The sequence below is a fragment of the Oncorhynchus mykiss genome, chromosome 12 (assembly GCF_057628025.1).
Source record: "Oncorhynchus mykiss isolate SJ-2025 chromosome 12, ASM5762802v1, whole genome shotgun sequence".
NCBI classification, from domain to species: Eukaryota; Metazoa; Chordata; class Actinopteri; order Salmoniformes; family Salmonidae; genus Oncorhynchus; species Oncorhynchus mykiss.
Genome location: NC_143033.1, coordinates 85,858,625 through 85,871,954, shown reverse-complemented (window position 1 = coordinate 85,871,954; position 13,330 = coordinate 85,858,625). Strand labels below are relative to the sequence as shown.

The 13,330-nt window shown below is 45.7% G+C and overlaps 1 protein-coding gene across 2 annotated transcripts in view; it reads right to left on the bottom strand.

Moving 5' to 3' along the window:
- Positions 1-431: 431 nt before the first annotated feature.
- LOC110538651 (speckle-type POZ protein) overlaps positions 432-13,330 on the bottom strand; it is an 89,709-nt gene continuing 76,810 nt past the window's right edge. For both annotated transcript variants that reach the window (XM_021625605.3, XM_090193852.1), the window contains 4 exons: positions 11,078-11,133; positions 8,856-8,978; positions 6,374-6,516; positions 432-1,351 (listed from right to left, as the gene is read on the bottom strand). In XM_021625605.3, the coding sequence (XP_021481280.1) occupies positions 1,207-1,351; positions 6,374-6,516; positions 8,856-8,978; positions 11,078-11,133 (467 nt within the window). In that variant the 3' untranslated portion in view covers positions 432-1,206. The remainder of the gene's footprint in view (positions 1,352-6,373; positions 6,517-8,855; positions 8,979-11,077; positions 11,134-13,330) is intronic.

Below are 13,330 nucleotides of genomic sequence, written 5' to 3'. Positions count from 1 at the left end.
CTGATAGACTGGTGTGGAAACAGCTTCTCTAGCGACTTCAGGGTGATGGGAGTGCTGATAGGAGTCCTGCTGGGCTACAACCTCGGTCAACAGAGACAAATCCTGTTCAAATACACACCATTAGCCCAGCAGACCGAGGAGATTACATCTGTAGTCACAGACAGGAAGCACACTAAGATCAAGTCAAACACAACTAGAACTGACAGTGCCAACAGAAAAGGCTATACACCAGACATACCCTGGCACTTACAGTACAGTAGGATGAGGTGTGTGTAGGGGATTTAACAGACTTTGATCATGTGTGGATGAGATGTAAATAGGGCTGAGTGCAGCCGTTTCAAATGGGTGTTTATCCAGTTAATCGTTGGCAGACATGGTCACCACACACACACACTAATGACAACTCAGTAGATACTGAAAGACAACAGGGCTTTTACAATCCAAAATAGCTGTATTTTGTGTTTAGACAAAACATTTGTTAGCGTTTTGACAGTGACGCAGGAGTGCGTTCTAATTCCACCAATGAGGAAAGTAGTCCTGAAAAGGGTCAGAGTAAAAACAGTTGATATAATATGTTTTTGTATGTCGTTTTTCTAAGAGAAAAAGGTTGGACATGTTGAACATTAAAACGTGTTCATCTCCATCTTGTTTCTTGCAAAAATCACCTTTCGGTGAGAAAAATGCTTAAAATGTTATTCTGTACAAGATGGATGTCAAACATGAACTACAGGGTTTTTCTCTGCTCAGGGAAGATGACTGGGACATGGTGGCACTTCATCACCCAAAACCTTATCTTTGTCCATTTCTGGTTATTGTCTTTTTTGTTTGTTTTTCTGATTTCATACATAAAGCTTGGGCTTTTACACAATGCTACAAGGAGGACTTAAAAAAAATGTAAAGTAAAAAAAAAAAGAATTTACAACTTCTACCTCCCTCATATACCCAAACACTCTGTTCTCTACAGGTGTACAGGGTAAGACAAGGTAGTCACTGTCTATATTCAGTTATCAGGGTGGATCATCCCTTTTTTTCATCGTCTTTGTACCAAATCCATACCATCCCCCCTGTCTTTTCAGCTGAGGGAGGAGCTCTGGTATCAATCTGGGCGTCTCTAGGTTCTGGAGGAGGCCTGGAGGAGGAGGAGAGCAGAGTAGGGCCCTCTGTGGTCCCAGGGCAGAGCAAAGCTGGGCAAGGGATCCAGGGACACTAGGACTGTTTGAGGCGTTTGCGTGGGGGTCCCAGGAAGGGGCACTGGGCCGAGGCCAGGGAGCGATAGGCCTCAGCCACCAGGTGGGGGTGGGATGCCACCATGGACTTCCAGCCAGACGTCTCCATCACCTCAGCAGCATGGCTAGAGGAGACAGAGAGAGAGGTGGGGGAGAAAGAGGAAGGGACAAGGAGAGGAGGAAAGAGTGAGGCAGAGGAGAGACATTAGCACTGTTCTCACCTGGCCCCTCCATCCCATCCCTCCCTCCCTCCATCCTCCAAACAGGCCTGACAGACTGCATACCACTGGGCCCTGTGGGAATCCCCAGCCTCCTCACACCCTCAGGGTGCAGTACTGCACTATCACGCACACACATACATGGCCTTTAATGACATTTGTTCTGTGTATTAGTGTGTGTATGTTATTGAAAGTGAATGTGTGTCCAGCAGCATACCTCCCAGACATCCAAGCCCACCTCTGACCCAGTTCCCTGGTAGGGACATGTACCCCCTGCTCCCTCTAATGGCCAATGGGCTATGAGCTGTGCCTGGGGTTAGCAGACCAGCAAAGGGCACAGAGAGCAGCCACAGCTGGAGAGCAGGCCGGGCCCAGGGGGCTGGAGGAGAGGGGGGGAGAGGAGAGAGAGAGAAGGTAGGGGGAGATGAAGGAGAAGCGGAGGGAGGGAAGGAAGGAGAGAGGGAGGGAGAAAATGGAAGGAGAGCAAGTGGAAGAGGAAGAGAGGTGGGAGCTAACTGGTGTTGACTGCAGGGCGGGGGGACGGAGGTCTGGGGTTTATTGGTTACACTGTGTAGTTTCTTTTCTATATTCGTCCTCTTTATTGATTTCAGTTGTTGTCGATGTTGTCCGAGGGAGGAGGGTTGATAGCGCTTTGCAAGCCAGAGTCCCCCATGGTCAATTTCCACAACAACAACAATACAGTCAAATTAAACTGTCATAATGCCCATAACCACAATTAATGACCAGTATTAGGAGTGGAATCACAGGAGAGAGAGAGAGAGAGGACAGAGGAGTAGGAGCGAGAGAAAGGACAGAGGAGTAGGAGAGAAAGAGAGAGAGGACAGAGTAGGAGAGAGGGGGGTCAGAGCGTAAGGTAACGGGGGAGAGGGTGACTGAGAAAGGAAAAAAACGACTCAAAGATGGAGAAAGAAAAGAGTGGATATGTGCAGGAGTAGGGACTGAAGAGAGTACAGAATAGAGGACCAAGGCCCTCTTCACATAATTAAAATGCCCTTATTGGTATGGCAAGTTTAATGGATGACCTTCGTCAGTGTTGACTAAGGGAAGAGTAATGTCGTGTTCACATTAATGTTGACAAATCATAAACAACCAGCACATTCAGGAGCAACCTCATGCCGTGTATGGCCTCGGTCATAGAGAATCGCTCTAGTTAAAGGGATACTTCTGGACATTGGCAATGAAGCCCTTTACCTACTTCCCCAAAGACAGATACAATTGTGGATACCATTTTAACATCTCTGTGTCCAGTATGAAGGAAGATAAGAGGTTCGTTTTGCAAGACAATGCAAACTAACGTTAGCGCAATGCCTCAAAGTCTATGGCTATCCGCTAGCATGCTACCTCTAACTTCCTTCATACTGGACACAGAGCTATAACATTGGTATCTACAAATTCATCTGACTCTGAGGAAGTAGAGAAAGGGCCTCATTCTGAAATCCCAAAGTATACCTTTATATCCCTGCCATACAAGTTCAAGTGTGTCAAAACATGTTTGCTGCTAAATTGCCCCTGTTAATATGGCATAAAATTGGTCTGAGAAGAGGTAAAATACAATTTCCAAAAAGAGTAAACGAGCTCCCAGTGAAAATTAATGACGATATTTCTGTGTTAGCCATTTAGCGAAAATGTTCTGAGTGATGGATGCAGTAACGGTATATGTTAGGTATTTAGCAAGAGTGTTTTGAGTGAGGGGTTCAGTAACAGTGAGAGTGTTTTGAGTGAGGGGCACAGTCGTGTGTGTTAGGTATATAGCGAGTGTTCTGAGTGAGGGGTACAGTAACGGTATGTGTTAGGTATATAGAGTGTTCTGAGTGAGGGGTACAGTAACGGTATGTGTTAGGTATATAGAGAGTGTTCTGAGTGAGGGTTACAGTAACGGTATGTGTTAGGTATAGAGAGAGTGTTCTGAGTGAGGGTTACAGTAACGGTATGTGCTAGATATATAGAGAGTGTTCTGAGTGAGGGTTACAGTAACAGTATGTGTTAGGTATATAGAGAGTGTTCTGAGTGAGGGTTACAGTAACGGTATGTGTTAGGTATATAGAGTGTTCTGAGTGAGGGTTACAGTAACGGTATGTGCTAGGTATATAGCGAGTGTTCTGAGTGAGGGTTACAGTAACGGTATGTGCTAGGTATATAGCTAGTGTTCTGAGTGAGGGTTACAGTAACGGTATGTGCTAGGTATTTAGCGAGAGTGTTCCGAGTGAGGATTACAGTAACGGTATGTGCTAGGTATTTAGCGAGAGTGTTCCGAGTGAGGATTACAGTAACGGTATGTGCTAGGTATTTAGTGAGAGTGTTCTGAGTGAGGATTACAGTAACGGTATGTGTTAGGTATATAGAGAGTGTTCTGAGTGAGGGTTACAGTAACAGTATGTGTTAGGTATTTAGAGAGTGTTCTGAGTGAGGGTTACAGTAACGGTATGTGCTAGGTATATAGCGAGTGTTCTGAGTGAGGGTTACAGTAACGGTATGTGTTAGGTATTTAGAGAGTGTTCTGAGTGAGGGTTACAGTAACGGTATGTGTTAGGTATTTAGAGAGTGTTCTGAGTGAGGGTTACAGTAACGGTATGTGTTAGGTATTTAGAGAGTGTTCTGAGTGAGGGTTACAGTAACGGTATGTGTTAGGTATTTAGAGAGTGTTCTGAGTGAGGATTACAGTAACGGTATGTGTTAGGTATTTAGAGAGTGTTCTGAGTGAGGGTTACAGTAACGGTATGTGTTAGGTATTTAGAGAGTGTTCTGAGTGAGGGTTACAGTAACGGTATGTGTTAGGTATATAGCGAGTGTTCTGAGTGAGGGTTACAGGAACGGTATGTGCTAGGTATTTAGCGAGAGTGTTCTGAGTGAGGGTTACAGTAACGGTATGTGCTAGGTATTTAGCGAGAGTGTTCTGAGTGAGGATTACAGTAACGGTATGTGCTAGGTATTTAGCGAGAGTGTTCTGAGTGAGGATTACAGTAACGGTATGTGCTAGGTATATAGCTAGTGTTCTGAGTGAGGGTTACATTAACGGTATGTGCTAGGTATATAGCTAGTGTTCTGAGTGAGGGTTACAGTAACGGTATGTGCTAGGTATTTAGCGAGAGTGTTCTGAGTGAGGATTACAGTAACGGTATGTGCTAGGTATATAGCTAGTGTTCTTTCTGAGTGAGGGTTACAGTAACAGTATGTGCTAGGTATTTAGCGAGAGGGTTTTGAGTGAGAGCTACAGTGCTGGTGTGTGTGTTTGAGTGAGGGGTATATAATGAGAGCGGGGTGCAGTGTGTGTGAGTGAGGAGTATAGAATGAGAGTGGGGTGCAGTGTGTGTGTTTGAGTGAGGAGTATATAATGAGAGCGGGGTGCAGTGTGTGTGTGTGTGAGTGAGGAGTATAGAATGAGAGCAGGGTGCAGTGTGTGTGTTTGAGTGAGGAGTATAGAATGAGAGCAGGGTGCAGTGTGTGTGTGTGAGTGAGGAGTATATAATGAGAGCGGGGTGCAGTGTGTGTGTGAGTGAGGAGTATATAATGAGAGCAGGGTGCAGTGTGTGTGTGTGAGTGAGGAGTATAGAATGAGAGCAGGGTGCAGTGTGTGTGTTTGAGTGAGGAGTATAGAATGAGAGCAGGGTGCAGTGTGTGTGTGTGAGTGAGGAGTATATAATGAGAGCGGGGTGCAGTGTGTGTGTGAGTGAGGAGTATATAATGAGAGCAGGGTGCAGTGTGTGTGTGTGAGTGAGGAGTATAGAATGAGAGCAGGGTGCAGTGTGTGTGTTTGAGTGAGGAGTATAGAATGAGAGCAGGGTGCAGTGTGTGTGTGTGAGTGAGGAGTATATAATGAGAGCGGGGTGCAGTGTGTGTGTGAGTGAGGAGTATATAATGAGAGCGGGGTGCAGTGTGTGTGTGTGTGAGTGAGGAGTATAGAATGAGAGCAGGGTGCAGTGTGTGTGTGTGAGAGTGAGGAGTATATAATGAGAGCGGGGTGCAGTGTGTGTGTGTGTGAGTGAGGAGTATAGAATGAGAGCAGGGTGCAGTGTGTGTGTTTGAGTGAGGAGTATAGAATGAGAGCGGGGTGCAGTGTGTGTGTGTGAGTGAGGAGTATAGAATGAGAGCGGGGTGCAGTGTGTGTGTTTGAGTGAGGAGTATAGAATGAGAGCGGGGTGCAGTGTGTGTGTTTGAGTGAGGAGTATAGAATGAGAGTGGGGTGCAGTGTGTGTGTTTGAGTGAGGAGTATAGAATGAGAGTGGGGTGCAGTGTGTGTGTGTGAGTGAGGAGTATATAATGAGAGCGGGGTGCAGTGTGTGTGTGTGTGAGTGAGGAGTATAGAATGAGAGCAGGGTGCAGTGTGTGTGTGTGAGTGAGGAGTATATAATGAGAGCAGGGTGCAGTGTGTGTGTGTGTGAGTGAGGAGTATAGAATGAGAGCAGGGTGCAGTGTGTGTGTGTGAGTGAGGAGTATATAATGAGAGCGGGGTGCAGTGTGTGTGTGTGTGAGTGAGGAGTATAGAATGAGAGCAGGGTGCAGTGTGTGTGTTTGAGTGAGGAGTATAGAATGAGAGCGGGGTGCAGTGTGTGTGTGTGAGTGAGGAGTATAGAATGAGAGCGGGGTGCAGTGTGTGTGTTTGAGTGAGGAGTATAGAATGAGAGCGGGGTGCAGTGTGTGTGTGAGTGAGGAGTATAGAATGAGAGCGGGGTGCAGTGTGTGTGTGAGTGAGGAGTATAGAATGAGAGTGGGGTGCAGTGTGTGTGTTTGAGTGAGGAGTATAGAATGAGAGCGGGGTGCAGTGTGTGTGTGAGTGAGGAGTATAGAATGAGAGTGGGGTGCAGTGTGTGTGTTTGAGTGAGGAGTATAGAATGAGAGTGGGGTGCAGTGTGTGTGTGTGAGTGAGGAGTATAGAATGAGAGCGGGGTGCAGTGTGTGTGTGCCACTCACTAGTTGATGAAGTCCACAGCCTGTGTTTTGAGTTGGTCTGCACTGTGCAGGTCTGCCAGGATGAGGATCTCTGCAGTGTTCTCCACAGACAGACTGGTGCACAGAGCATCCTCACACATCACCTTCAGCCTCTCCAGAGCATACTGACAGAGAGACGGGAGGGGGGAGAAAACTAATACATTTGTACTTGCTATCTATCACCATTTACAATAGGAAATGCTGGACAGTTTAATGATTTCATAACATCAAATTGCTCCTGTCACGTCAATGAAGCTAGTTTGACTTTGAGAGAGAGGGTTTGAAAAGGAGTGTTGACAGTGAGTGGTGGAGGTGGAGCGCGGGAACCAGGGAGAGAGAGCAGAGATCATGGTAGTGTGTAAACACTGAAAGGTGATTTATCTGACGTCCTGTTAAACCCTGAGTGTCCAACTCAACACACCACGGTGCAGTACACCCACAGTGTAGACAAACACACACAACTCTGAGGCAGAAAGTCACTCACAAAAGGCCTGGCCACTGTCCACACACTGACAGATAGGCGAGTGTGTCCTTGTGTGCAAATGGGCACATCACATATACACTACATGACCAAAAGTATGGACACCTGCACGTCAAACATCTCATTCCAAAACCATGGGCATTAATATTTAGATGGTCCCCCCTTTGCTGCAATAACAGCCACCACTCTTCTGGGAAGGCTTTCCACTAGATGTTGGATTATTGCTGCAGGGACTTGCTTCCATTCAGCCACAAGAGCATTAGTGAGATCAGGCATTGATGTTGGGCGATTAGGCTTGGCTCGCAGTCGGCGTTCCAATTCATCCCAAAGGTGTTCGATGGAGCTGAGGTCAGGGCTCTGTGCAGGCCTGTCAAGTTCTTCCACACTGATTGACAAAATATTTCTGTATTAACCTCGCTTTGTGCACAGGGACACTGTCATGCTCAAACAGGAAAGGGCCTTCCAAAAACGGTTGGCACAAAATTGGATGCACAGAATCATTTGGAATGTCATTGTCTGCTGTAGCGTTAAGATTTCCCTTTACTGGAACTAAGTGGCCTAGCCCGAACCATGAAAAACAGCACCAGACCATTATTCCACCAAACTTTACAGTTGGCACTATGCATTGGGGCAAAAATTGTTCTCCTGGCATCCGCCAAACCCAGATTCGTCTGTCGGACTGCAAGATGGTGAAGCGTGAGTTATCACTCCAGAGAACGCTTTCAACTGGTCCAGAGTCCAATTGCAGCGAGCTTTACACCACTCCAGACGACGCTAGGCTGCTCGGCCATGGAAACCCATTTCATGAAGCTCCTGACAAACAGTTCTTATGCTGACGTTGCTTCCAAAGGCAATTTGGAACCTCGGGAGTGAGTGTTGCAACCGAGAGCAGATGATTTTTAAGCACTATGCGCTTCAGCACTCCATCCCATTCTATGAGCTTGTGTGGCCTACCACTTCACAGCTGAGCCGTTGTTGCTCCTAGATGTTTCCACTTCATAATAACAGCAGTTACGGTTGACCAGGGGAGCTCTAGCAGGGCAGAAATTTGACAAGCTGATTTGTTGGAAAGGTGGCATCCTATGACAGTGCATTGTTGAAAGCCACTAAGATCTTCAGTAAGGCCATTCTACTGCCAATGTTTGTATATGGAGATTGCATGGCTGTGTACTTGATTTTATACACCCGTCAGAAACGGCTGTGGCTGAAATAGCCGAAGCCACTAACTTGAAGGGGTGTCCACATACTTTTGTATATATAGTGTACAAAGCCCCACAACATTGCTAATCTTCCGACTGCAGCCAGGAGGACTGAGGCTGGCGATTCAGAGGTGTGTGTGTGTGTGTGTGTCTGTGTGTGTGTGTGTTACATAAGAGCTGTACTATTGTGTAGCCAGAGAGGCTGCTGGGATAGCATTAGAGGGGTAAAGGAGGACCTTAGTGAGACCTGGCCTTGGCCTCCAGTTATTCCAGCAGCTCCCTACAGAGTTAACCACATGCACCGTTATTAAATAAATCACACACACTGCATGAGAAAAGAGAGGGAAGGAAATGAATGGGAGGAGAGAGGATGAATGCAGAGTTAAGATGAGGGAGTGTCACAAAAGGAATCCTTGAGGAGCGAAGGGCAGCACTTAACACAAACAATGTAGGGTGTGTGCGTGTGTGTTTGTTCGCGCATCAACAGATCTGGGGTCCTAGCAATTACTCAAATATGTTGACAGAAAACCAAGGAAGTTATGGAGGTTGAATTCTGCCACATTCAGTTCATTTATTTAGATTCACATACACCTCACAAAGACCTAGCATCATTCTGCACACAGGACCACTACATATGGTACATAGCATCTCATACACCTCACACACAAACATAACATAATACTGTAGGCCAGTGAACATAACATATGATATACTCACTCATCCATACAATATGATATCAGATACGATATACACACCTCCTCATTCCTCCTCCACCCACACTAACCTTGTCAGCCGCAGCCAGCAGGTCGTCAGCCATCTTGTCCAGGTTGGGGGCTTTGCCCGTGTAGATGAAGCACATCATCTCCTTGAACACCTCAGGCTCCACATCGTTGATCTCCACACGGTTCTGGAGGAGGAGAGAAGAGACCCAGGGCAGTGCTCAGAGCCTATATTACCACAACTTCCCAACATCAGACCCATTATGAGCACTCCATTGACTGTGATCCTGTTCCAGCAGTCTTTCCATGATGCAGTCTGCTTAACTCATTTCAGATAGGTGAAGTTAACTATCTACACTGAACAAAAATATAAACGCAACATGCAAAGTGCTGGTCCCATGTTTCATGAGCTGAAATATAAGATCCCAGAAATGTTCCATACACACAAAAAGTTCATTTGTGCACAAAATTAGTTTACATTTCTGTTCGTGAACATTTTTCCTTGGCCAAGATAATCCATCCACCTGACAGGTGCGGCATATCAAGAAGCAGATTGAATAGCATGAACATTACACAGGTGCACCTTGTGCTGGGGAAAATAAAGGCCACTCTAAAATGTGAGTTTTGTCACAAAACAATGTTACAGATGTCTCAAGGTTTGAGGGAGCGTGCAATTAGCATGGCGACTGCAAGAATGTGCACCAGAGCTGTTGCCAGAGATTTGAATGTTCATTTCTCTACCATAAGCCACCTTAAACGCCATTTTAGAGAATTTGGCAATATATCCAAAAGGCCTTACAACAGCAGACCATGTGTAACCACGCCGTCCCAGGAACTCCACATCTGGATTCTACACCCGTGGGACAGTCAGGGGGGAAGAGGAAGGGGGTGCTGAGGAGTGTTTGTCTGTCACAAATTCTGTAATAAAGCCCTTTTGTGGGGAGAAACGAATTCTGATTTGCTGGGCCTGGGACTGGCTCCGCAGTGGGTGGGCCTATGCCCTCCCAGGCCCACCCAAGGCTACGCCCCTGCCCAATCATGTGAAATCCACAGATTTGGGCCTAATTAATTGATTTCAATTGAGAGATTTCCTTATGAACTGTAACTCTGTAAAATCGCTGGGTTTATATTTTTGCTTAGGTAAAGCTAATTTTACTATCTACTTTATCATTCATGTCACCCACCATGTCTAAACCCATAAAACACACACCAAATAGTTGTGAGCAGACCAGAGCACCAGAACACCTCTGAAACAGTCTGAACACGTTCAACCCCAAAATTGAAAACGACATTTGAGATGTATTCCCCCCCACAGTCGATTCCTGGAATTAATCCGGAGAATTCGTTCCCAACGAACGGTGCCTGCAGCCAACGGCAACGCTCTTTATCGCTCGTCGGCACGGTAACCTGAACCCTTTTCTCCGCTCCGAGAGGCAGAACAAGGCAGTAAACCAATTATGTTGCTGCTTTATCATCGTCACGGCGACCTGAGGTATTTCAGCAGGGTCAGGCCGGGTATACAGACAGCTCAGAGCACATTAATGTTCCACTCTGGACACTAACAAAACAGCACACTACAAATCAACCCATTACACATTAGCACAGACATACATGTGTTTGTTTATCACCAACAAACACAAACATTCATCCTGTACAGAGAGTACACATGTGATCTTTCATGGTCTACCAACACACACACACACACACGAGTCTACCAACACAAACACACACAAACAGAGTCTACCAATACATACAAACAGGCACAAGGCTGGGCTATTATTGTGTTTATTTACAAACACATTCATTCTCCCTCTATAGACTGGTGAATCTGTTTTCTCTATCATATGGGGACACATTCCTCCCCCTCTCCCTGATGAAGACGCCCACTTATATAGCAATTAAGATGCATTTCCTCGCTGTGTGCTTTATAATTTCCAAATTTGAGCAGGGCCCGCATCAATATTCTGCCAACACGACCTCTAAATCACCACCATTCAATCTCACCACCTCCCTATCAGATGAGCAGGACCCACCATGGCAGGGGGCTCACACACACACCTAACAAGGATCTATTTTGGTCAAACTCCCACAAATCCTACAGTTACAGATCTTACAGTGAGCCTGCCAACTCCATGCAGACAGAGGCAACATTCTGGAAGGGTACAGTAACTGTGTAGACACATCCCTGTCTGAACTAGTGATGATGCAACAGAGAGAAAGATATGTGAAGAACCTCCCCACTGAGACACAGGACTGTTCAGGTCACAACACTGTCTACAACACTCACCTTTTTACTCTCCTCCATCTCATGTTCAAACATGGCACTGAACACTGGCGATCGGGCTGGAGGGGGGGGGGGGGGTAGAGAGAGCACATCAAAATGTATGTCACATGCGCCGAATACAAATGCTTACTTACAAGCCCTTAACCAACAATGCAGTTCAAGAAATGGAGTTAAGAAAATATCAAATCAAATAAAAAGTTACATAACGAGGCTATATACAGGGGGTACCGGTACCAAGTCAATGTGCAGGGGTACAGGTTAGTTGAGGTAATTTGAACATGGATAGATTGATAGAGCAAGTGAGCGAGAGAAGGAGAGAGAATAGTTTAGTTGGCTAATGTGTCTCCAATCTGTCTGTCTTTCTGCCTGCCACAGGGTCTGTGGAAAGAACGAACAGCCTCCGGTACACACCGTCCTGCTACTGCTACTCCCAAGGCCTAATGCACCAGCTCTCAGGATGTGCCCCAAATGGCACCCTATTTCCTATATAGTGCACTATTTTTGACCAGGGTAGCACACTAGGGAATAGGCTGTAATTTGTGACGTACTGAACCATATAGCGTTGTTTAATTCAGAGATTTGTCAGAGAGAGAGAGATAGAGAAACCCAACCCCACAGCAGCACACAATTAAAATGGCTCAAAATGACTCAATAATTGACAGCCATTCTTAATGGCAAATAATTGTTTCATAGTCTACATGTGTTTTTCTAATAAAGAAATGGGATTCCTCTATATGACAGTATGAGACTAGTGTGCTTGGGAGTAGGACACCTGAAGTGTTGTTCCATAGCTGAGAGTTGTTTCGTTGTGAGTGTTGTTCCATAGCTGAGAGTTGTTTCGTTGTGAGTGTTGTTCCATAGCTGAGAGTTGTTTCGTTGTGAGTGTTGTTCCATAGCTGAGAGTTGTTTCGTTGTGAGTGTTGTTCCATAGCTGAGAGTTGTTTCGTTGTGAGTGTTGTTCCATAGCTGAGAGTTGTTTTGCTATGAGTGTTGTTCCATAGCTGAGAGTTGTTTTGTGTGAGTCCTGTTCCATAGCTGAGAGTTGTTTTGTGTGAGTCCTGTTCCATAGCTGAGAGTTGTTTTGTGTGAGTGTTGTACCATAGCTGAGAGTTGTTGTGTGAGTGTTGTACCATAGCTGAGAGTTGTTTTGCTGTGAGTGTTGTTCCATAGCTGAGGGTTGTTTTGTTCCATAGCTGATAGTTGTTTTGTTGTGAGTCCTGTTCCATAGCTGAGAGTTGTTTTGTTGTGAGTCCTGTTCCATAGCTGAGAGTTGTTTTGTTGTGAGTGTTGTTCCATAGCTGAGAGTTGTTTTGTTCCATAGCTGAGAGTTGTTTTGTTGTGAGTGTTGTTCCATAGCTGAGAGTTGTTTTGTTCCATAGCTGAGAGTTGTTTTGCTGTGAGTGTTGTTCCATAGCTGAGAGTTGTTTTGCTGTGAGTGTTGCACCATAGCTGAGAGTTGTTTTGTGTGAGTGTTGTACCATAGCTGTGTGAGGGTATTAGAGATGCAGTGCCAAGCTCGTTCTGCAGTAGACAGAGAGAGAAGCACCACACACTGTTTTAGATCACATGACCAATAAGAAGCCAATTTAAAGTGTTCCGCTCAGCCAGCACACACCCTTCCACAGCCCTTTTGATCCTGCTCTGTCCGTTTCCACAGTGATTAACGGACCGGAGAGTTGTCACAGGAACGGTGGTGGAGAGGGAGAACAATGAGGGGAGTGGGTGTCACCTAACCCAGGTAGCGGAAGAAGCGAGGGAAAAGGAGAAAAAGTGAGAGGGAGGTGCAGAGAGCCAGATGAGGGGGTGGAGAGAGAGAGTGAAGACCCCAATGCCACAGTAGCACACAATTAAAATGTCTCAAAATGACTGGATAATTGACAGCCATTCCCATTCTCCACAGGGAGAGTTCCTGAAAGTTTCAGTCAGATACTCAGCCATGGGGCTCTATTTGCAGCTGCCATTAACAGCCTGCTCTTTGGCAATTTCAACTTCAAAAAGCCAGCACTCCACTATTTTCCAACCCTGACGCAAGGGTTGGTAATTTACCTGTCTTATATTATATATATCATTATCAAAAAATAATGTATTTTCAGCTGTTTAAAGCTGTTGTACAAAACCAAAAGAAAGACAAAAACAAACTTATGAGCGGGTAGCATAGAAATAGTGTACATTGAACAGATCTACCGCTTCCTCGACTTGCTTTCAATGAGAATGACAGATCTATAACTGCTGATAAAAACATTTAAAAATTTCACC